General features: G+C 46.0%; 1 protein-coding gene across 1 annotated transcript in view; it reads right to left on the bottom strand.

Annotated features, from left to right (window-relative positions):
- LOC148535501 (paired box protein Pax-6-like) overlaps positions 1-24,958 on the bottom strand; it is an 83,263-nt gene that overhangs the window by 35,044 nt on the left and 23,261 nt on the right. The window contains exon 2 of the mRNA XM_088462657.1: positions 8,670-8,864. Within this exon, the coding sequence (XP_088318783.1) occupies positions 8,670-8,784 (115 nt within the window). The 5' untranslated portion in view covers positions 8,785-8,864. The remainder of the gene's footprint in view (positions 1-8,669; positions 8,865-24,958) is intronic.

Here is a 24,958-nt window from a genome sequence, read left to right as displayed (position 1 = left end):
GAGCCGCTACTGCAAACAGACTGGTCCCCGGGGCCTCCGATGTGACTAAAATGGGGGGTTTTGGGTCGTAAGGCCACACCCCTACCCACAAGGCCACGCCCCTTTTTTTCCCAGCGTGATAACCTCGTTCTAGGGCTATTATACTGGAGAAAGGGGTTATCACCATTTCCTCCTATTTAGCTCCATGCATTCCTCTTGCGGTCCCTGTATTTTGGCATACCAACTGTGTCCGCCCAACCCGCTATAGGGACAGCGGTCGCTGCTTAATTTAACAAAGCTGCTCATTTCGGTATCTTCATTCAGTTCATCACACAGTTAACAATGGAGAAATCAGAGTTTTTTTATTGCATTAAATTAGTTACAGGTGTCTTCAATTCATAGACCTCTATGGGAACAGCGGCATCAGACAAGTCATTAAGCGGTGAAAAGCTTTTTAACACTTGGGTTGGTGTTCGCTATATACGGCTGGGTTTCACTGGATCCTTTCCAGGTTAAACCACTTTGTGCATGTGCTTATTTCATGTTAAGAAGAAGTGGAGTTCCTCTGTGATCTCTGGGTAGGTGTGAACTGATAAATAATGAACGCACTATGCAGTCGCACATATTTTTAGTATACATTACATGGATGGAGTCTCGCATTAGAATAATGCAGTAAGCAGGCAGTTGCAGCCAGACAAGAAAGCGTCCGCAGATACAGCCAACTTAGAATCAGCCCCAAGATGTCATAGTTGCAGTTATTCAAAGAATATTAGGTTAAGATCTAAGTATTTGGTATGGAGGTCATCAAAGGATACTATGATACTATGATGATACCATCAAAACGTACACTAGTGTTCAAATTTACTAAAGTGAGAGATTTTAGACGTGGAGATGTTGCCCATAGCAACCAATCAGATTCTACTTAACATTTAACTAGCACCTTCTAGAAGATAATAGCTAGAATCTGATTAGTTGCTATGGGCAACATCTCCACTTCTAAAAACTCTCACTTTAGTAAATTTACCCCTAGATCTGAGCCAGGGTCAGGTAAGACCAAGAGAAAGTCAGAGAGTGGGACACATGCAGGGAGGGTTTGAAAAAATAAAGGAGATGAGAGAGGACATTAATTTTAATGCCAACGACCCTGTCCAGCCACAAGATAATAAGGGAGCACTAAAGCAAGTCAGATTTGATTGTGGCAAAAAGACTGGGGTAATTCTCCTGATACAGGGACTTGTAATGTAGACTCCCTGGTATTCTAATCACGTTCGCTGCCAGCGAACATAAAATTTGAGAGGTAATGTTATGCCCTTTCTTGAGGGGAGAGGAAATATAGAAGAGCTTCTGGGGTCTATTAATGTAGATTTGCGTAAATGAATTGCTACTTTCAGTATATATCGCATCAGTGCGATGCAATATATAGCTTAGCTAGGTAGCAATTCATGTATACTTACCCTTCCGGCAAAGTGATCCGATATCCAAGTCACCTGCAATACTGTCTTCAGCTGCAGTAATCGGCAGCCAGGTCCAGGGGCAAATTAAGAGAGGAGGGGGCCCGTATGCATCCCCAGTCCGGGGCCCCCTCCTCTCTCCCCCGCTGCCGGCAGCGCACTGAGCGCAGCTGTAGACTACTGCCCAGAGTCTACTGCACATGCGCTGGTCACCGGGAAAATGGTGCTGCAGCCATTATCCCCACGACTTCCCTACTGCGCATTTTCCCGGCGATTTGTGCAGCACTGTTACCGTCGATGTGGGACTTTGGAGAGGTAAGTATTAAAAATATGGGTGCAGGGTGTGCCTGCACCGAACTCCCTGCACCCATCCTGAGGTGGCAAATCTGAACACACAGAAAGCAGAGCTTTCCGTCCTTTAATGAATCGCACTCACCATACTACAGTAGAGTCATGCGGTTCTGCCATGGAGTGAGGGTGCCGCTGGAGAAGTAATGAACTTCTCCATGGTAACCCGCTCTGTGAATAGCACCAAGCAGAGAAAAGCCCTGTTTACCACAAAACAGGGCTTTTCCCTGCTTCATGAAAAGACCATTTAGACTTTAAAATTAATTTTGTATTCTTAGAGTCTACCATAATGATCCATTACTTTGACCAGGCTGGGATGAGAATGCCTCAGTTGTTTTATTTGTTTTATGTATAAATGACTGTCAAGTTTCTGTCTTCCTAGGAATACACTACCTTGTTTTATGTCCTTTTGTTTGAGGTCTAGCAGCCCTCTACTGTTGTCAGCAGCAGGAACTACAGAACAGAGCATTGTTTTGTGTGTGAGTGAACTTTTTAGCACCAGGATTTTTGTTTTTTTTATTAATGACTGGCGACACTATTCTCTCTTGTGTATATGACACTTCAATACATTCTTATATTGTGTACAAATAGAATAGGGCGACTTTATCATTTGCCACTAAAACTGTAACACCACAACTCTATGGCATGTGGTCAAAATGTCTAGAGTCAGAAAGTCGACATGACAGATTTAGGGTTAGGGTAGGGTTAGGGATATCACAGTAGAAAAACGTTATGGCGGTCTACATGCACATATTGACGGTCTACATGCACAATGTAAACATTATGACCATGTCAACATGGTGTATGTCGACATAAGACCTCCATTGGTTTATTGCTGATTAATACCTTAAACATCCTTAGTTAACTTAACATTTAACTTATAAAGAGACGGACACCATTACAGCTTGGCTAAAAGGTCACAGCTTTTATTTACCAATTAATTAATTCACCTAACCGAGGTGGCCAGGAGACGCTGCATACTCAGTTCTAGCTTTCAAGTTGGAGACATACATGGGGAACGACTGAAACGCTCCCCCTAAAGACGCACTTATGCTGCGAAGGAGTGTGATATGTATTACCGGCGGGCGCATGGCCAGCGGTTCAATTCCCGACAGCGGCTACCCGACAGCGCTGGAAATCCTGATCGTCCTAAGGGTAAGTATCAACTAACCTAACCCCTCTAACCCTCCTTAGGGGTGCCTAACCCTAACCTCCCCCCTGTGCCTAACCCTAACCCCCCTTCTAAGTGCCTAAACCTAACCCCCCCTTCCCCGCTGCCTAACCCTAAGTCCCCCGGGGGGGTGCCTAACCCTAACCTCCCCCCGGGGGTGCCTAACCCTAACCCTCCCTCCCCCTAGCCTAACCCTAACCTCCCGGGGGGGTGCCTAACACTAAGTCCCTCCCGGGAGCCCTAAACCTAACCTCCTCCCCTGCAGCTGTCCGCTGCAGCGCCCTGGCATCTGCTCGATCGGGATGCCGGGCGCCGGTCTCCAGACGTCGGGCAAATTACAGGTGTCTACATTTAGACGTCTGTCATTTGTCCCTAGTCGGGATAAAGCAGTCTGGAAGCTGGCGTTCGGCATTTAGACCGTCGGGTTCCAGACTACTTCCCCTGCGAAGGACTCGCCTCCCTCCTGGGCATAGTCTGCGCGCTTCCGTACAAAAGCGCTCGGGTCCCCTCGCACAGAGAAGGACAAACTCGCCATATACATCGAGGTCCAGCGCCCTCACTACGCTCTCTTGCGCCACAATAAAGCCACTGAGATGCAGTGTTCTCCCGCCATGCTGCGCCTTCCCTGAATCAAGGAATAAAAAGTTAGCACAACAAAACACCAGCAGCAAAGTTTTTTCCGGAAATGACAAAGAGGCTGATCACATGCACAACCACCTCTTTTATACATCATTCTCAAACACACCCACAATTCACTCCATTGGTCAGATAACCAACCACCTGACCAATAACTCAGCTAATCTATCTAGTAACAAGGCTGTCAAGACAGCCAATCAGCAAAAAACCCAGGACTCTTATCTATTCTCAAGCCTATACGGCTTTCGCCTGCTATATCGTATGTCAACATTACACCCGTGTCGACATTCCAACTCTCCATGTTATCATTCTGATGTCGACATTCCATCTCTACGCTATTATGCAGCGCAAGTATACATATTTGAACATCTGATGCACGTCTGGTGCAGAAGTTACTGTCTTTTGCACTGGGCGCAAGGTATTCGGATGAAAGATCGATAGTCAATAGATCGACAGTCAATAGGTCAACACCAGATGGTCGACAGGCAAGAGATAGACATGGTCAAAAGGTTGACAGGAACAAAAGGTCGACAGTACATAAAGTCGACAGGGTTAAAACTTAAACAGTCGACAGGTTCGAATGGTCTACACAAAAAAATGTTGACACATTTTTACATGGTTTTTCAACATTTTTAAGGTTAGGGCGAGGGTTAGGTACTTGGGGGACGGTTATGTTTAGACTGCCAGTTGGGACAGTTAGGATTAAGCACTAGGGGGCGGGTAAGGTAAGGTTTAGGCACTGGGGGAGGGTTAGGTAAGGTTTAGGCACTAGGGGGAGGATTAGGTAAGGTTTAGGTACTAGGGGGAGGATTAGGGTTAGGCACAAGGGGGAAGATTAGGGTTAGGATTAGGATTATATTACAAAATAACCATAATACCTTTTTTTAGTGTGTGTGTGTTGACCATTTGAGACTGTCAACCTTTTAACCCTGTCAACCTTATGCACTGTCGACCATTTGTCAGTCAACCCTTTGACCCTATCAACCTTTTGATTATGTCGATCTATTGACTGTCGACCATCTGGTGTCGACCTATTGACTGTCGTTCTAGTCACTGTTGATCTATTATACCACAACTGGGCGCAAAATATACATGCTTTTTTTCAGTGCATCTTTTCCTACATGTGGTCGGAGGGCAAGCTTGGTTCTTATATGGAATTAATTAGATATGAAATATTATCATCTATATACAAACTTTTTTTATTACTTTGATTCTGTTTAACTGGTTAATAGTATCACAATCTATGTATATCTTAGGGATGTGCACCGACCCCCATGTTTTGGATTTGGATCTGTATCTACCTTGTGTTTTGGATCTGGATTTGGTTTTTCCAAAACCGCCCCTTGCGTGTTTTAGTTTTGGATCTGTTTTTTTTCTAAAAAAATAAAAAAACAGCTAAAATCACATAATTTGGTCTGTTTTGTTCCTACAGTATTATTAACCTCAATAACATTTATTTCCAGTAATTTCCAGTCAATTTTGACCACCTCACAGCTCACAATATTGATTTAATCTAGTTTAGGCCTAAAGGTTGCATCCAGCTAGCTGGCTGACTAAGCTAAGTGACAGCAGTGGGCGACACTAACATGTGGCAGTTCAGCTTCCAACATGGCACAGAGTGGCATTGCAGTGTCAGACAGGATGGCAGTTTAATAAACTATATGACCCCTAGGAAGTTTAAAAACCAAGAATGTTTTCCTTAACTAGGTAAGAGGCCCGACGGAGTTGGAAGTCCGGGAAAGGACGGAAGGATTGGTTAGTTTTTAATTCATTTAATTTAATGCTTTGATTCTTTAAAAAATGATGAGGGAAGATCAATCTAGTATAAAGTTCTTCAGTTTCTAAAAGACATCTTTGATCTGGAGGAGGTTTTTTAATTTTTATACATCTAATAGAAATGAGGTGGCCTTGCTTGTGGAGGTGCTGCTAGAACATACTGTAAACAGACATTTACTTTGTACTCAAGGAGGTTGTTAGGGATAATGGGACCAAAACTTGCTTGTGATAATGGGACCAAGACTTTTTATTTATTTTTTTGTGGATTGATAATATTAATTTTATTTCACTTTTATTTTTTTTTACACTGGGGAAGAGCACTCCTGAATGAGGCAGCAGCCCCTTAATGAACAGCACAGACAGCACCACTTTTTTATGGACAACAAAGCACCCTTGCCGAGTGCGGACAGACCACCTACAGAGTCACAAATACGTGGACAATAAACTGCGGTCTGGCCGGCAGTGTCACTAAACAATAATAGTGCAGCTAAGTTGCTAATGCACACATACAATAAGTAAATAGCACTTACATTTTTTTTTACACTGGGGAAGAGCACCCCTGATTGACAGAGCACCCCCCTGGACAACAAAGCACCCCTTTACGGACTGCAGCCCTAGCCCCTTGATGGACAGGACAACAACACAGCAGCAGCCCTTATGTATAACAAAGCAGCAGCCCCTTGATTACCAAAACAAGTGACATAGCAGCTGCAGCACCCACTGAAGCCCCCCTTTATATACTGCAGCCCTAGTCCCTTTATGGACAACACAGCAGCAGCCTTCAGTCCCAGACCCCGACAGGACAAGTTGGACACACTTACACAGACAGTGACAGCAACTCGTCTGTTCAGTTCATCATAAACACCTGGAGTGAAAATGGCAAGAATCCGACAGCGGGAGGATGACGTTTTGCCTAATTTTGAGATCCGAGTCAGACAGGAAAACCCGAGCCGGTCTTGAATCCGACTCGGAATTGCAATGTTCGGGTGGTTCCAGTTCTCGGAGAACCGGACCCGCTCATCTCTAGTATATCTTAATAGTCTTACAAATAGGGGGTTTATAGGCATAATCCAGCACACCACCACTGATGTGCGGCTATGAGTAGTTTAGTGTTGTTGGGAGACTGTATAAATTTGTTTACATTTTTTTTTCTTACTGAGTGGCTGCAAATAACCAGGGCGATATTTCAGGTGGAAAGGACCAGAACGCCGTTCCTGATGCTCTTTTAAAAACTGATGTAATCAGGAATGGCATCCTAGAACCCGCCTGCCAGCATTGGGAATCAGGTCGCACAGGCAGCGGTGGATTGGCGCCGGCTGGTTGGAGTCATGGACCAGCAGCCATATAATGACAGTCATGAAGAGACAGCCATGGCATTTAGAATATGGCACCGGCCACGAGCCAATCACAGCTCGTGGACTGGCAGCCAATCTGGGGCAGCTGTGGCTGTTCCATTTTGAAGCCGTGTTTCCGGCTCTGTCTGCTATCCAGTACTCAGGCAACATGGCTCCAGTGTCTCAGTTGCTGCGGCAATTGTGAGTGACCATAGACTCACTCAGGGAGTCCATGTTTGCATGATCATGATGTTCCTTGAAAATAAATAAGCTCCTTAAGATTTTAGGATCACCCCTGTGATATCCAAATATTTACTCTAGAGTTCTCTCACCAGGTCTATTATTCCACATTACTGAATGTCTTTCTGCCATTACATTATGGATGTGCTCTCACCACCGCAGACTGAATCATTCCAAAACCAAGCTGATAATATGCCATCCAGTCAGTAGAAACACACCAATAAACCCTACCCATCAACCTCTTATTGATATATATCTAAGACGCATATCTGCCAAATCCAAGGGTCACTTCTACTTGCTCATACCTAGGGACCACTCTGCAGCTTCCAAACTACCCTACAATCACTTGGCCTTCATGCTGCCTTCCTGGTTCACCCCCTACCTTTCTAGTCACTCCTTCTCTATGTCTACCTCCGACTCCTGCTCCACTCCTCTACCGCTACCCATTGCTATACATCAGTTGTCTTTCCTCAGCTCTCGTCTCATTGTAAACCTTCTCTTTTGGTGAACTAAATAATTAGCTCTTTTGGCCTCCAGTAGCCACCTCCATGCCTATTTGTGATCTCAACATGAATGTCCCAGCACTTTCTCAAACTCCAGATGCCCTAAACGGAAAACATCTTCTTACCACAAATGCTCAAGCTCTCCTCCCCACCTCTCTCTTACCATTGACAACACCCGTACGCACTGCCTGAGTGTCATCCTCAATTCCTTTGTTTCCTACCTTCTCACATTCACTTCCTGTCTTAAGATCTCCTTCCCACTGATAACCACTCTGAGCATGATTCCATCATGTGGTCATAATCCTGGACACCTACAGTGCCCTTTAGTCCAATACCTCTATACGCCCTTATTCTGAGTCACGTGCATCTATGCAACCACCAGCCATCACCACTAGTAACGACACGCCCACGACATTCGGCCATCAGTAGAAAAGACTGAGATGTGTACGACTCAGAATCACTTGTATCCTCTCAAAGATGCGCATGTCGCCCACAGTACACGCACAGTTTGCTCAAAATGTTGAAATGCAGATGCAGCAGGACTTGTAAGCAACTCTGAGTCAGGCGCCCTGTGTCATTTTAGGCCGCAATTCCCGGTAATATCTCCCCATCCTGCCCACGGGAGGTATTCAGCATCCCGGCAGTCGGGAGGCTGGTGTTTAGAATCCCTGAGCGGGAGTCCCAACAGCAGTCAGAATCCTGGCTCCAGAATTATGACCGTTGACATCCTGACTGTAAGAGTTAGGGTAAGGGGAAGGGTTAGGTTTAGGGTTAAGCACTAGGGGAAGGGTTTAGGGTTAGGCTGAGGAGAGGGGGAGGGGAGGGTTAGGCTATAGAAAAGGTGGGTTAGGGGGAGGGTTAGAGTTAGGCTGCGGGAAAGGTGGGTTAGGGGGAGGGTTAGGGGTTAGGATACTTGCAAACTTCTGTCGGGATTCTGTCTGTCGTGATGTAAATGTCTGTATTCTGACCACCAGGATCCCGTACCCAACCCCTGCCCACTTCACTAGGGAGTGAACGGCATGCAGGAGATCCACTCACTCTTCCAGTGGTGTAGGGGACTACCCGAAAAGTCAGGAGTCTCCCATAACACTTTCCGGGAGAGTAGGTAAGTATGCTCTTAACATTCATGAATGTCACATGGGGGCTATCATATTGGGCTTATGTCACCATCTGAAACTATGAAGAACATTACTTCAATAATATATATGAGTGTGACCAATGTTCTCCATACCTGGATTGGGCTGTCCAGTCACTAGGTTATCCTGGTACCAGTCCTGACGGCTGCCCCAAGCTGCGTTCTGTATGTTCAGCATTCTGATCTTCTGGTCAGTGCCATCAGCCCCCATGGAACATCTGCCTGTTCCTAGAGAGAAGTTGTATAAGGCAGATCAGCAGGACATGCTGGTCAGCGATCTTCAGTGATGACCTGGAACAGAGAAACATGGAAGACGCCATTAAGTTCTGGATTTTTGAGCATCAACTTGCCAGTAAAACTAAGATAGGAACGTGATAATTCTTTAAACAGAAACAAAGATATCCAGGACAAATCTTAAAAATCTAAGAATGATATATATATATATATATATATACATATATATATATATATATATTATTTTTTTTTTGCAAGAGCGGGTTAGGGGTGTCGACTCCTGGGGGTACACGGCAGCACTTCTCATGCAGCAGCCAATCAGTAGCACACCAGTCCAGTGCCTCGGTAAAAGTATTCGCAACTAGTTTTATTTGGCAGCATGAAATAAGTAAAACATAAAAATAAATCCCATCCTGTCTGTCTCTAACTAACATAAAGTTCCCTCTCTCCAGGTAGAGGGACCTAATGTCTAACTCACAAACAAAACAGCATTTAGCTCAGCACTTACATCAAACAAAACCAGTGTCTCTCAGCAGTCCTCCAGTGAGAGACTAACTGGAGAAACTGACACACCTTTTATCAGCCTCTCACAGGTAGTTGTTCATTACCTGGTGATTACCACACAAAAGTTAAGAACCTGGGACATAGATACCTCAATAACTTACCCAATGCCTTAATTACATATCCCCACATCCTGTTTTGACCTGTGGGGCAAAACACCTGTAGTCTCCAAACAAAAGACATGGGACAAAGCAGTTTTAAAGTCAGGTGTCCTCAAAACTGTTAGGGTACACAACACTACTTTTAATGCCCGATAAACCTTTCCTGCCTCAGGATTCCACATAATTATAACTAGCTGTTTACAAATGGTAAGGTCAGTCAAAGGAACAGCAATGGTGGTAAAATGAGGTATAAATCATTTATAATATCATGTGATTCTTAAGAAGGTTCTCACCTGCTTCTTATTTAGGGATTATGGCCAATTTTGTATTGCTTTTATCAAGTTGGGGCTTTATCAAACCACTGCCTTTGGTTTATCCAAGACACTTCACCTATTCCATCCCTAAGCAACACTTTTTTGAATTGGCTGTCAATCCTGCCTCACAGTCCAACACTGCTTGTACCCTGTGTAAGTGATACTGCCAATCATGCCAATAGATGATTACATAATTGAGATAAGCAGCAGCATACTGTCTATGGGGCTTTAGAATTTTATCCATCATCCTCTAAAAGGTGATGGGTGCCCCATGTAACCCAAATGGCAACATCTAGTATTGGATCAGCCCCACTAGTGCTGTTTTCTTTTGCACTGTCAATGGCATGTGCCAGTACCCTTTGGCTTTGGTTAAGTCTAAAGTGGTTAAGTTCTGTGCTGTTCCCAGACCCTGAATTAGTTAATCCACACGAGGCTCTGGGCAGGCATCAACCTAATGCTGGGTACACACTTAGCGATGTGTACCCAGCCGATGTTGTGTGTGGTGGGTCCCAGCATCGACAAGTGCTTACACACTTGCCAATGCAGGGAGCAATGGCGCGACAGCAGGGGCCATCCTGCATCCGGCAGCATGGCCCCCGCTGCCGATAACGCCCATCGGACCTGCACATCGTTAGCGACATAGTGGGTTCACACTCGTCGATGTGGGTGATATGTCGTCTGATTCGCCGGATATCGTCTAGTGCAGCGGTCGCCAACCCGTAGCTCGCAGCAGTAAGGACGGTGGCTCCAGTCGCCCGGCAGAAACAGCCTACCTCCCAGCACATTTCCCCGCCGCATTCCGGTCATCCTCGCCTCCGACCCCTGCTGTGGAACGCTGGCCACTGAAGTGACCGGAAGCTAAAGAAGCCTCCGATCGCTTCAGAGGCAAGCGCTCCCAGCGATGCACTGCGCGATGTGAGGAGCTTGCCCTGGGCGCCTGCTGGATCTAGTTAGATCCAGTCAGAGCGAGGCAGCGGGAGTGGGAGCGCCTAGCATGTTCAGGTAAGTTCTGGACTGGGGCTGGGACCAGTCTGGGGGCACTGCATAAGGGGCACTATTTAAGCCTGGGGGCACTACATAAGGGACCAGCCTGGGGGAACTGTATAAGGGATCAGTCTGGAGGCATTGCATCAGGACACTACTTCAGCCTGGGGGCACTGCACAGGGGCACTATTTCAGCCTGGAGACAGTGCATAAGGGCAAAGCAAAACTACAGGGGGCACTGTACAAAGGGCACAAGTACAGGGGGCACTGCATATGGGGATAACTACAGTGGGCACTGCATAATGGGCACTTTTGACTGAGAGCCAGTGGGGGATCAGCCTGAGACCTGTCAGAATGGTAAGGGAGATACCCCTTTTCCCAGCACGCACATAATTGCGAAGGCCCCCACCCAGCTGGAAAAAAAATCTGGGGAGAATACTGCAAAACCCTTGTTGTCACAGGCCCGGGTGCCCGCTCCTACCCCCCACGGCTGCACAGTAGAAGTGACAGAGCACTTTGAAAGGGGGTGTGGGGCCTGTGAATCCACTGTTCTGCCTGCACAATCCATCCAGCAGCCCCCTGCTCCCCGCTGCCAGCTCTCCACACTTTATTTTTGAATACTAAAAACTGGCTAATAACCAAATTTTTCATAGAAAAACAACAATGCATTTATTAATACAGTGATATTTCTCACTGTATTAATACATGCATTGTTGTTCTGTGAAAATTTTGGTTATTAGCCAGCTTTTAGTTTTCAAAAATAAAATCTGACTCTTCCAGACATCTAATTTTTCGGAAGTAGCTCCCACCCCAGTTAAGGTTGGAGACCACTGGTCCAGTGTGTACCCGGCTTTTGCAGAAGCATAAGCTCCCGTTGGGTTTCGGAATGAGTACAATGGGACTTGACCACTTACTATGTGTCTCTTCTCAATTATATCTAACTCCAACTATTTTTTTATTTCTTTAAACACCGCCTCCCATAGGGCTGCTGATATTCTATATGGCTTTAGGTTAACCTTAAGCCCTGGTTCAGTGATTATGTCATTACAGTATGTTAATGACTGTTGTTTTACCAGGTATTTCAGAAAACAAAATCTCTATTTCTTACAATAAATTCTTTAGCCTCATACTGTTGACTGGTTGAGAGGGTTTTGGCTATTGTTACTTAGGGAAGATACAGAGTTTACCAGAGGAACCGGGGTACAGTACATGAGAGATGTGTTCTGGCTTTCTTTTCCCAGGCCAGTACACCTTATATTTAACCTTGCTCACTTTTCCCTTTTCCAGAGTAGTTTCTCTAAGTTGTTCTGAGGCAAAAATATATTTGCTCCCTTCCAGATAAGGCATACAGTAAACTGGCTTACCAATCAAGCTTGAAAAGGGAACTTTTCAGTTTCAGAAGACATACACCCGTATGTCTTCTGAAACTGAAATGTTCCCTTTTCAAGTGTCAGTAACATACGGGTCTGGGTTATTTACTTCTGTAATAAATCGGGTTTCCCACATCTTCCAGAAATGGGAAAAATCTCTCCCCAATACAGCATCATACATCAAAGCAGGAACCAATACCACAGTGATTACAGTGGGACCACACTGTGTTTCTCTATCTTCACTTCAGCAGTGTCACAATGCAGAGTAACCCCATGTATACAGGATAGACCAACAGTTTTTCAATGAAGTTTGGAGGGGGTCACCAACTCTGCTTTTACAAGAGTAACAAGGCTACCAGAATCTAACAGAGCCTCTGCTCGTTTGCCTTCTACAGTAATTATACACATTTAATGATCTGCCTCAGCCTGCCGGTCTGCAGTGCAGTGTAGCTGAGTAAAGAAAGATACTCTGCGATTCACATGAGCAATATCATATTGCATAGGTTCAGAGGTAATTGGAAAATTAACAGCAACATGGCCCAGGCCACATATCTAAAACATCTGATCATATTTTTATGAAGTCTATTATAAAGCAGGAACCTTCTTGGCATTGCTGGACAGTCTCCAGGTTCCAACCCTACAGTCTGCATTTTTCAGGTCATTCCCCTGCCCAGCACTCTTTTCCCCTGGAAGAGTCTAACCAGAAATCGCTGGTATTAATAACTAACTGCTCTCTGGTTCTAATGAATAAATTCCCGGAGAGGATCGAAAAAATTAAGAGGGGATTACTATGCTTGATGTATAACTTGTCTTCACTGATGATGGATTAAAGGTATACTCTTATGAAGTCTGGTGAGTGCCTCTATGCTTTTGTGCTCTGTTTTGGATAAAGATATATGTTATTGAGTGCTAACCAGAAATCACTCGCTCCGGGACTCGCTACAAGACGGTGCTGCTGTCGATGTTGATCGATAGCTCGCCCCGTTTTGTAGGCGGGTTGGGGGGGTGGCTGCACAAACGGAGGCATTCCCGAAGGAACGCCTGCCGTTTGTGGGCGGCCCTACTGACATCACACGTGATGTCAGTAGTGAAATTCCTGCTCTATTAGAGCAGGAAGTTCACTGGGGCTTGTGGTGGACGAGACCCTACCACAAGAATAATCGCGACCATCGCCAGGCCGCCTGCTAAAGCTGTGGGTGGTCACCCACAGCTTAGCGAGTGGCCTGGAGGCCGGGGAAAAAAACCCTGTCCCACCCTGATTCAGAGCGAGCGCTCGCAAATAGCTAGCGCTTCTGAATCAGGGCCTTTATCTTTATATAGGTTTGGTAAGTGTTTTTACATTTGTTGTCCTGATGAAAAGGCCGTTTAGAGCCTTGAAACATTGACTGAACATTGACTGAATAAAGTGGATACCATTTCCTTTTCTAATACATGTATTCTGAGTGCCATCTTATTGTGGAGCTACATTACTTGGATTGATGTGCAAATGGGGCATGTGCAGAATGCAAACATTGACAGACTGTGTGCGAATGCAGCCGTACGATCAGGTCTGAATCAGGCCCTCAGGCCCTGATTCAGAGCCGGACGCTCTGACAGAGCGCTCGCTTTGAATCAGGGCCAGCCTTATTGTTTTTTAGAGCGGCCTCCTGGCCGCTCGCCTAGCTGTGGGTCACCACCCACAACTATAGCGAGCGGCCAGGAAGATGGTTGCGATGGTCAAGACCATTGCGACCATCGGGCTAGCGACGAGACCCTTGTGGTAGGGTCTCGTTGCCGCAAGCCCCAGAGAGATTTCGGCTCTCACAGAGCCGAAATCTCTCCCACTGATATCACTCGTGATGTCAGTGGGGCCGCCCCCAAACGGAGGCGTTCACATGGGAACGCCTCCGTTTGGGCAGCCACTCTCCTGGTCTGCCCACCAAAGGGGGCGTGCTGTCACTCAACATCGACAGCACGCCCCCTTTGGTACGAGACCTGGAGCGACGGTTTGCCCGTCGCTATCCGGGTCTCGCGCATGCGCACAAGAGCCGGCTCCGTCATGCGCATGCACACTGGGCCACCATCAACCCGCTTGCGAGCGGATATCGCTCGTGAGCGGGTCTGAATCAGGCCCTCAGTCCTTATCTGCTGTTTTCTTGCACATTTAGTAGTATATGGTCCATCAGTGTTTATAATTCCCCTTAAATTGACATTAAGGGACTGAGTGGGTGATTCAGCTGCGAACACAATACTATCTCAGCTGCTAACATGTAAGCAGCTGCGATAGCACCATTATGTTAATGCAGCAGGCGGCGTCATGCCTCCTGCATGCATTACTCATCTGAGCTGAGTCCAAGGACGCAGATCAGATAATCAGATAACATTGGTTGGCTGAGTGACATGGGGTCACTCAACAAAGAGACCAGGAGATCTCCGTCAGCTGAGATCCTGGTCTCTTCCCTTCTCCCCCCCCCCCCCCCGTCGCCGCTTCCTTCCCTTCCCCCGTTCCCAAATTGCAGCAGACTGACAGTCTGCAGCCGCTCTGTGTCTAAACACACAGGACCCGTACTGGCATCTGCGCAGATTCCTAACCATCGGGAATCTGCGTTCAGCGTGCTGAATAAGGCCCTGTGTCAATCCCATTGCTGGTGCTTTAACCCTTCCAATGAAAATACCTGCCTGCAGACCTAGGAGCAGATTTTATAGTTTTTCAAATCTACCGGCTGATTGGTGGCTTTGAAGAACAGACATTCAGCGAATGTACCCCCTTTGTGTGAGAAGTGCAGGTTTTGGTGGACAGAGAAGATGGATGCATGGCTAGAAATGATTGATTGGGGAAATGACTGTGCCACTGTCTCCACTCATATTGTTGGTGGCAGAGGGTTGCTCAACAGGATGGCATGTTATTCTTACTGTGACAGCGGGCTGACATCGGAGCAGCTGGACACTTATGGGCTTAGCTTAGGTAAGGTACATATCAGAACAATGTGTATTCCAGCCGACCCTATGGAAGGATATTATTGGGCGGCCGTACACACTATACGATTTGGTGTACGACCGCACAATGGCCCTCATTCAGAGCCGTACGCTCTGAGCAGAGCGCACGCTCTGAATGAGGGCCGGGCTCCATTTTCATGGAGCGTCCTCCTGGACGCTCGTATAGCTGTGGGTCACCACCCACAGGCTATACGAGCGTGCTTTGTGATGGCCGCGATGGTCGAGACCATCGCGACCATCGAATTTGCGAGCCGGAACCTGTGGTTGAGGTTTTCATCTCCGGAGTGATTTTGGCTCTATCAGAGCCAAAATCACTCCCACTGACATCACTAGTGATGTCAGTGGGCCGGCTTCTGACGGGAGGCGTTCCTGTGGGAACGCCCCCGTCAGGGAGGCACGCCCCCGGCACGCCCACCAAAGGGGGCGTGCTGTCAATCAACATTGACAGCACGCCCCCTTTGATCGGACACAACGAGCGAAGGACTTTCCTTCGCTCGTCGCGTCTGGCGCATGCGCACGACGGAGCTCCCTCCGTCGTGCGCATGCTCAGTGCATAACATCGACCCACTTGCGAGCGGACAGCCGCTCGCGAGTGGGTCTGAATCAGGCCCAATATACCCTTCCATCCTGCATTCCGTTGTCAGTGACATCGGCCCATCTGACGTGTAGCACTTCAGATGGGATGATGTCGCTGATTACACACGTGAACTCGCAATTGAGGGTACACACTGAGCGATATGGACGATATATGGTTTCGATCCGCCTCAGAACTATACATCGTCCAATATATCGCCTGATGTGTACCCAGTCTTAATTAGTATTATTCTATATTTTTTTAAATATAGATACATGTATATATATGTAGCTATATATTTTATTGTGTGATTCAACTACAGTATTTACATATTGTAAAGTCAGCCATATAGGACACTGATCAGGCTGATCTAACAATATATGGGCCCTGTAACAAAATTGTGATGGGGCCCCCAATACATTATTATAAAGTTACACCCAACCGGGTGCCTGCTCTATCCCCATTCTGTACTGAACAGGGCAGAGTGCTAACTGCATTTATAGTAGGGGTGAGCGGGTTCGGATTTCTGAAATCCGAACCCCCCCGAGCCCCCCCGATCCGAGTCCGATCCGAGTCAGGCTCGACTTTTCCCGCCTGACTCGGATCTGAAATCGAGGCAAAACGTCATCATCCCGCCTTCCGAGTCTCGCGGGTTTTGGATCCTATATAAGGTACCCGCGTCGGCGCCATTTTCTCACTCGGCTGTGGACAGTGAAGAGGGAGGGTGGGAGTTAGGGCTGTGTAGTGTAGTGTAGTGTAGTGTAGTGTAGTGCTGCTGTTGTCCACTACTTCAAAGTCCATAGGGGCTGGCTGTGTTGTGCTGTGCTGCTGTTGTTAATAGGGGCTGTGTCCACTACTTCAAAGTCCATAGGGGCTGGCTGGACTGTGTTGTGCAGTCAGTTCTCCATAGGGGCTGTGTCCACTCCAAAGTCCTGTGCAGTGTCCCAGTCCTAAAGGAGTGCTGTAGTGTTGTCCAGGGGGTGCTCTGTCCATCAGGGGTGCTCCCCCCAAGTGCTAAAAAAATAATATATTTTCTGTGTTTGTGAATTGTGTGCGCAGTAGCCGCACGTGCATCAACAAAGTAGTGCCAAGCGTGCGCCTGTGTCATAAGTAAAGGGCCGGCTGGCTAGACCGTTAATGGGTGCTGTAACCCCCGAAAGTACACTCCAGTCCAAACCAAAAAAAAAATTATTTTCTGTGTCTGTGAATTGTGTGCGCAGTAGCCGCACGTGCATCAACAAAGTAGTGCCAAGCGTGCGCCTGTGTCATAAGTAAAGGGCCGGCTGGCTTGACCGTTAAGGGTGCTGTAACCCCCGAAAGTACACTCCAGTCCAAACCAAAAAAAAAATTATTTTCTGTGTTTGTGAATTGTGTGCGCAGTAGCCGCACGTGCATCAACAAAGTAGTGCCAAGCGTGCGCCTGTGTCATAAGTAAAGGGCCGGCTGGCTTGACCGTTAAGGGTGCTGTAACCCCCAAAAGTACACTCCAGTCCAAACCAAAAAAAAAATTATTTTCTGTGTTTGTGAATTGTGTGCGCAGTAGCCGCACGTGCATCAACAAAGTAGTGCCAAGCGTGCGCCTGTGTCATAAGTAAAGGGCCGGCTTACTTGACCGTTAAAGGGTGCTGTAACCCCCAATGTACACTCCAGTCCAAACCAAAAAAAAAATTATTTTCTGTGTTTGTGAATTGTGTGCGCAGTAGCCGCACGTGCATCAACAAAGTAGTGCCAAGCATGCGCCTGTGTCATAAGTAAAGGGCCGGCTGGCTTGACCGTTAAAGGGTTCTGTAACCCCCAAAGTACACTCCAAACCAAAAAAATATATATTTTCTGTGTTTGTGACTTGTGTGCACTGTGGCTGCACGTGCATCAACAAAGGAGCAGCGCCAAGCGTGCGCCTGTGTCCCATAAGTAAAGAGCCGGCTGGCTCATTTCTTAAAGGGTGGTGTAACCCACAAAGTGCACTACTCTCCAGCAAAAATAAAAAAATATTTTCTGTGTTTGTGTGCGCTTTAGCCGCACGTATATATCAATATAACATAAATGGAGGACCAAACTATCTCCGATAAAAATAAAATAGGGAAAGATCAAGAACCACTTACTCCTAGTGCTGTTGCTGCTGCTGGGAGTTGTTCATCATCCCAGAGAGGAAGTAGGAACATCACTACTTTTACTAAACAATTGACCCTCCAACAGTCCCTAGCGATGAGGATGAAGTACGACAGCAGTCATCCTGAAGCAAAACGTATAACTGAGGCCTTGACTGCTATGTTGGTGTTAGACGTGCGTCCGGTATCCGCCATTAGTGCAGTGGGATTTAGACAATTGATGGAGGTAGTGTGTCCTCGGTTCCAAATCCCGTCTAGATTCCACCTGCATCCTCAAAGCAGCAGCGACAAACGTGCGTCTGTCTGTTAAAGGGTGGTGTAACTCTCAAAGTGCTCCAAAAAGTAAAAAACTATTTTTTAATGTGTTTGTGACTTGTTTGCGATGTAGCCGCACTTGCATCCTCAAAGCAGCAGCGACAAGCGTGCGTCTGTCTGTTAAAGGGTGGTGACACCCTCAAAGTGTGCTACACAAACAATTAAAATATTGTTCTTTTTTTTTCTGTCTTTGTGAATTGTGTGCGATGTAGCCGCACTTGCATCCTCAAAGCAGCAGCGACAAGCGTGCATCTGTCTGTTAAAGGGTCTTGACACCCTCAAAGTGTGCTACACAAACAATAAAAATATTCTTCTTCTTTTTTCTGTCTTTGTGAATTGTGTGGGCTGTAGCCGCACCTGCATCCTTAAAGCAGCAGCGACAAGCGTGCGTCTGTCTGTTAAAGGGTGGTGACACCCTCAAAGTGTGCTACACAAACAATAAAAATATTCTTCTTCTTTTTTCTGTCTTTGTGAATTGTGTGGGCTGTAGCCGCACCTGCATCCTTAAAGCAGCAGCGACAAGCGTGCGTCTGTCTGTTAAAGGGTGGTGACACCCTCAAAGTGTGCTACACAAACAATAAAAATATTCTTCTTCTTTTTTCTGTCTTTGTGAATTGTGTGGGCTGTAGCCGCACTTGCATCCTCAAAGCAGCAGCGACAATCGTGCGTCTGTCTGTTAAAGGGTGGTGTAACCCTCAAAGTGCGCTCCACAAACAATAAAAATATTCTTTTTTTTTTTCTGTCTTTGTGAATTGTGTGGGCTGTAGCCGCACTTGCATCCTCAAAGCAGCAGCGACAAGCGTACGTCAGTCTGTTAAAGGATTACATCGGTGACAGCATCCAAGTAGGCATGTCAGACAGTCCGTACCTGTACTGGCAGGAAAAAGAAGCAATTTGGAGGTCCCTGTACAAACTGGCTCTATTTTACCTGAGTTGCCCCCCCTCCAGTGTGTACTCCGAAAGAGTGTTTAGTGCAGCCGGGAACCTTGTCAGCGAAAGGCGTAGGAGGTTGCTTCCACAAAATGTGGAGAAGATGATGTTCATAAAATGAATTATCAACTCTTCCAGGGAGACCAGCCTCCAGAACCTACAGAGGGACCTGTGGTTCCAGCAGGGACGAATTAATACTCTGTGAGGATGAGGATGTACACACTGAAGAGGGTGAGGAATCGGTGGATGAGGAGGATGAGGATGACATCTTGCCTCCGTAGAGCCAGTTTGTGCAGGGACAGATTAATTGCCAGCTTGTTTTGTGGGGGCCCAAACGAACCAATCATTTCAGCCACAGTTGTGTGGCAGACCCTGGCGCTGAAATGATTGGTTTGTTAAAGTGTGCATGTCCTGTTTATACAACATAAGGGTGGGTGGGAGGGCCCAAGGACAATTCCATCTTGCACCTCTTTTTTTTCTTTGCATTATGTACAGTTTGGGGCCTAGTTTTTCAAACTGCCATCCTGTCTGCCACTGCAGTTTCAGGCCTAGATGGGTCACGTTTTTGTGCCGCCCACTCGTGTCGCTTAGCATAGTCATCCAGCTACCTCGGTGCAACCTTTTGGACATAAAAACACTATTGTGAGGTGTGAGGTGTTCAGAATAGACTGGAAATGAGTGGAAATTAAGGTTATTGAGGTTAATAATAGCATAGGAGCAGAAAAACCTAAAAATTCTGTGATTTTAGCTGTTTTTATGCTTTTTTTCAAAAAAATACAGATCCAAAACACAAAACCCAGAACCCAAAACACGGAAGGGTGGTTTTGGCAAAACCAATCCAGATCCAAAACACGAAGAAAGATCCAGATCCAAAACCAAAACACAAAACACGAAAAGTGGCCGGTGCACACCCCTAATTTATAGCAACCAAGTCATTTTTATCTTTAATATTTTCTAGTCGCTATAACTGCCTGGATAAATTCATTATGAAGCCATATCAAGTTTGTGCTTTAATTAAGGCACATCTTGTTCTCTGTGACAGAGGCCCTGTACTGCTGGGCCCCATAGCATTCTCCTGGGCTGTACAGTTATGTTCTTGCTGATATGTATTGTTATGTAAATCACAAAGGTACAGGTCCCTCCCACCTCCCACATCATTTCTCCTTTGACAACAGCCTCAGCACAGACACTTTGGGGTATATTTATCAAAGTTCGATTTTTATTCTTGCGTGATTTTCCATTCAAATTGCATTCAATTTTAATTTGATTTTGTATTTGGACTTACTAAAGGCAAAATCAAATGTAAATCGAACTTAAAACCAAATTCCAGTCAAATCCCACTCAAAATCAAATATCGGCAAACCATCTGTACTTTTACATAGAAACCCCAGATTTACTAATATTCGATTTAAAAATCGAACTCCAAATCGAACATAAAATCCCTAAAATAATAGACCTGCTTCATGCTGGCGATTTTTGCATGAGCAGGTGTGAATAACACAGATGCATGCACAGATTAGTAAGATCCGTGCATTGCTTCTATGAGTAAAAACATGGAAACGTGTTAAAATTTAAAGAAAAAATGACGAGTGGTCCTCCCTTAAAAGCACACCCAGCTCCGGGCTTTTTCAGAGTTGGTCCTGGTTGTGAAAATATCGGGGATGAAAGAGGTAGGGTTCCAACGCATTTTCCAAAACCAGCACAGGACTCTTTCTAGCGGGGGTGTAATGCCACAGCCAGGGTACCCTGTCACCGGGTCCCCCGGCCAAAACATTATATCTGACTGCTAATCAGCCCTGGGGAGGTGGGGATAGCTCAAATAAAGTTGTTCCCCCTCTCCAGTGCAACCCAGACCTGGGCAGATAGCCCGGGGCTATCCCCGACACCCCTGGCCGGTGGGTGCCGGGTTGATTGTGTATAAAAATAGAATAAATAACATTGTCTTTTAGAGGAGAACTAGAGGTCCCAGCAAGGCTCCCCTGCTTGCTGGTACTTGGAAAACCACAAGTACCAGCATGTGGGGCATTAAGGGCCTGCTGGTACCTCTAGTTCACCTGCAAAAGAAATATTAAAATAAAGACTCACACACCGTGACAGTAGAACTTTATTACACTCACACATACTCACCTACATTCCCTGTACATGTCCTCTTCTCCATGTAGGCATCCACATCTTCACTAAACAAAAAAAATGCAAAGACCCGAGCCACGGACTCACGTAACGTCCTCAAAGGATGGTACTTCCCGAATGACAGCTCAGCCGTGGCATTTCACTTAGAAATGCATGGGCTGAGCATTCATTGGTTCTCACCATTGACTTCAATGGTGAGAACCACTAGGTTACTAAAGGTTACCTAGCGGTTCTCACCATTGAAGTCAATAATGGGAACCGTTCATTGGCTGAGAGAGGCAGAGGCTCACCTCTCTCAGCCAATGAACGTTCAGCCTATGTATTTCTAAGTGAAATGCCGCAGCTGAGCTGTCATTTGGGAAGTACTGCTCTTAGAGGACCGTGGCTCTGGTTTTTGCGTTTTTTTGTTTTGTGAAGACGTGGATGCCCGGTGAAAGGGTACCCCGGCTGTGGCATTACACCACAGCTAGAAATAGTCCGTTGCTGGTTTTGGAAAATACGGGGGACCCCTACTCATTTTGTCCCCCGTATTTCCAAAACCAGGACTGGCTCACTGAGCCTGGTGTCGGTTGTTGAAAATGCATCTTTTTCTCCCCGTATGTTCACAACCAGGACCGGCTCAGAAAAGCCCAGTGCTGGTTGTGCATTCAGGGGTGGACACCACATCGTTTTTCATTGGTTTTATTTTACACTTTTTATAGGTTTGTTCACACAGAAACATGCACGGATCTCACTGATCTGTTCATGTTTCTGTCTAACTGGCACGTGCTCATGCTCAAATTGACAGCATGAAGCAGGGAATTTAAAGTTCGATTTTGTGTTCGATTTGGAAATGTGCATCCAAAATCACTAGTCAAAATCGAACCACATCGAATTTGATTTAGAAAACACTTACAAAATCAAACTTTTGTTAATGTGGGATTTTGACAGTAATTTCTACATTCGATTTGATTCGATTTCAGGTGAACTTAATCGAATGCAAAATCGAACTTTGGAATGCAATATTGCGTACGCATGCAGTTCAACTGCAATAGCATGCTAATCCATTGCGATCGCAATGCAAACTCAGCACTACATAAGTACGCCCACTTTGTATTGCACACATCCGTAATACTTAGCAGAATAGCGAAACCATCGGTACAACCAAGAATGCTATGAGACCTCAGACTCCATATGGGTTCGCAGTGGATAATTTATGCACGCCCCTGCAACGGAACACCTGCGTTCGGCCGACCACCCCTCCGTCACCACCCATAAATGGCACTTCCTGTCAATCACTCTGCTATGGGCCTGGGTAGTCACTGCGATCCCAGTCCCCATCGCAGAGGCTGGTTCGCGCACGTGCACTGCGATGCGTATGCATGCGTAGTTCAAAATAATCGGCAGATTGCGTGCGTATGCGCAGTTTGCGTACGGTAGTGAATCAGGCCCTTTGATAACCCCTTGTGTGTTCCGTGATAGGACTGATCATGCCTTAAAAACTATAACAGTATTTCATCTCACTGTCTATGATCACATTAGGGTCAAATCCTCTTATTAACAAAACATTCACATTTTTTGACTATATTACTATTATTGCCAGAAGAGCCTGCTTTGTGTTTTATATAAGTCATGAGAGCGGAGGAGCCATAACATACGCCTAGATGGTACAAAGGCAATTACATTTGCACCATTTATCTTTCCAATTTTCACATTTTGCTTCAGTAAGAGGCGCATTACTGCCTCCTGCAGTCAACGCCATCTTGGTGCTCTACGCTATGACGCTATGATATATAACCTCTACAACAAACTGGGGTAAGCTCACAGAAATAGGGTCATGATGTGTACCGCCTGTAATTAGGCAGTAAGCTATGGAGGGCAGCAAAATAAAGGGTAATTGATAAGGAAAATGTTATAATTTTAAATTATCGGTATTAATATGTTGTCAGCTCTAATAACGCTTAATAATTAAATATTTCTCTTTAAAAGTGCTCTGACACACAAATGTAGTTGATAGTTTTGTGTATGATATGAAAAGAAGGATATTTCAGTTCACCTCAGGCTGTCTAGGCACGCTCTTGTGATATCACCAAGGGGATAGAAATGGCATCTGTACTGCATGTACATCTTTCTCCTATTTTGTAAATGACATTTTGTATGCCTTAGCTAGAATTCCATTATGACCATTATACAGTTTAAAATAAATGTTCACTGCCATAGGTTGTCTATTTTTAATCAACAGACAGGCACAACAATATACTGTACAGTATATAGTAAAGTAATTATCATGTAAGTGTACCAATTGTATAATGTCATTGTGTAAGTGTACCAATTGTATAATGTCATTGTGTAAGTACGGAAGCTTCTCCTCTTTTCCTGTCACAGAAATAGAAAAATCACAGGAAATACATGTGTGGCAGGAATCCTCCAATTCCAAGTCCCCAGACATAAGGCAAACTTTATTTATAACACTAAACTGTGTCATATAGCCTCTCTAGACCCTATACATATCTAGCAATAATACATATAACCAATAAAAGGTTTTCATTAGGTAACTGTGAAATATAGATACCCAGGGCATGATACAGCATTGTTAGTGCACTGCTGAACGCAGATTCCTGATGTTCCGGAATCTGCGTAGGCGCAGGACCCATTCTGCGAGTGTGCAGAATGGGTCCTGCTAACACACTCGCAGACTGGCAGTAGACTGATGCCGTTTGTGGTTGGGGAGGGGGCGGCGATGCCCTCCGTTTCCCGAAACGGAAGTGTGTCGCCACCGTTGCAGGGGAGGGAAGAAGCCAGGATCTTCATCTAAATTGCGGCGGCTGCATGATCCCATGGGTCAACTTAGCCGGGGCGCCGAGAGGGGGGGGAGCACGTACAAATTACCTGGGCCCGGACTTGCTAGAGGGGCCGGACGAAGGCCCGGTTCCGGCACCGCTCCCCCGCCTCTTACATCATAGCAGCCCAGCACATGCTGCTGTGTGCTGGGCTGCACTGGGGGACTGCTCGCGGCTGCTAAAATGCAGCCACAGCTGATCGCGCCCCCCACTAGTTATGCGCCGGGCTGAGCGGGCTCACTGTGCTGCAAAACTTTTTTTCTACCTAAGGGGGCGTGGACACACCCCTCTTTTTTACCGGGGCCCCGCGCGGCTCTTGACGGGCCTGACCTTAGCCGTCCGATCTCCCGCAAAGTATCCGATGCTGCATTGAACAATGCAGCTCGGATACGGCGTGATGCCTCCTGCTGCATTACCATATTAGCACAGATGGAATAGCTAAGCTGCTTGTGAGCATCGTAGCTATTCCGTCTGAAGCTGAATCAGGCCCCCAGTATGCAAGTTCTAATACCCACAAATGATTACTTCATTTCTCACTAGAATCAGATATTTGTCACAGTTGAGTCATTTGTTCATTTAAGTTGGAAATCTGCTAATGATTCTGTTAATCGGACGTATAAAACCCAATGCTGCAGTGCCACTCCAGCATTAACGCTAATGTTTCTAATACGTTTTGTGGGATTCACAGTTTTGTTTTTCATTCGATTTTTCTGTCTAAATTTCCATTATTTTATTTATTTTCCATTTGATTAGTTATCTACATTAATTAGATACTTAGGGCCTGATTCAGCAGCGATCGCACAGAACGCAGCTGCGAAAATATGCCGGCATAAAGAAACCAACTGCTGTCTTCTCATGTGTGTCCAACCTCCTTCTTCTGTGTAAACATCGGTATCATCGACGTACATCGGACAGTAACGCAGCATTTACACCAGGTCTAACCCAACGCAGGAACTGCAAATCTCGTTG

This window comes from Taudactylus pleione, unplaced genomic scaffold (assembly GCF_031769625.1).
Source record: "Taudactylus pleione unplaced genomic scaffold, aTauple2 ptg000051l, whole genome shotgun sequence".
NCBI lineage: Eukaryota > Metazoa > Chordata > Amphibia > Anura > Myobatrachidae > Taudactylus > Taudactylus pleione.
This window is presented reverse-complemented; position numbering and strand designations above follow the sequence as displayed.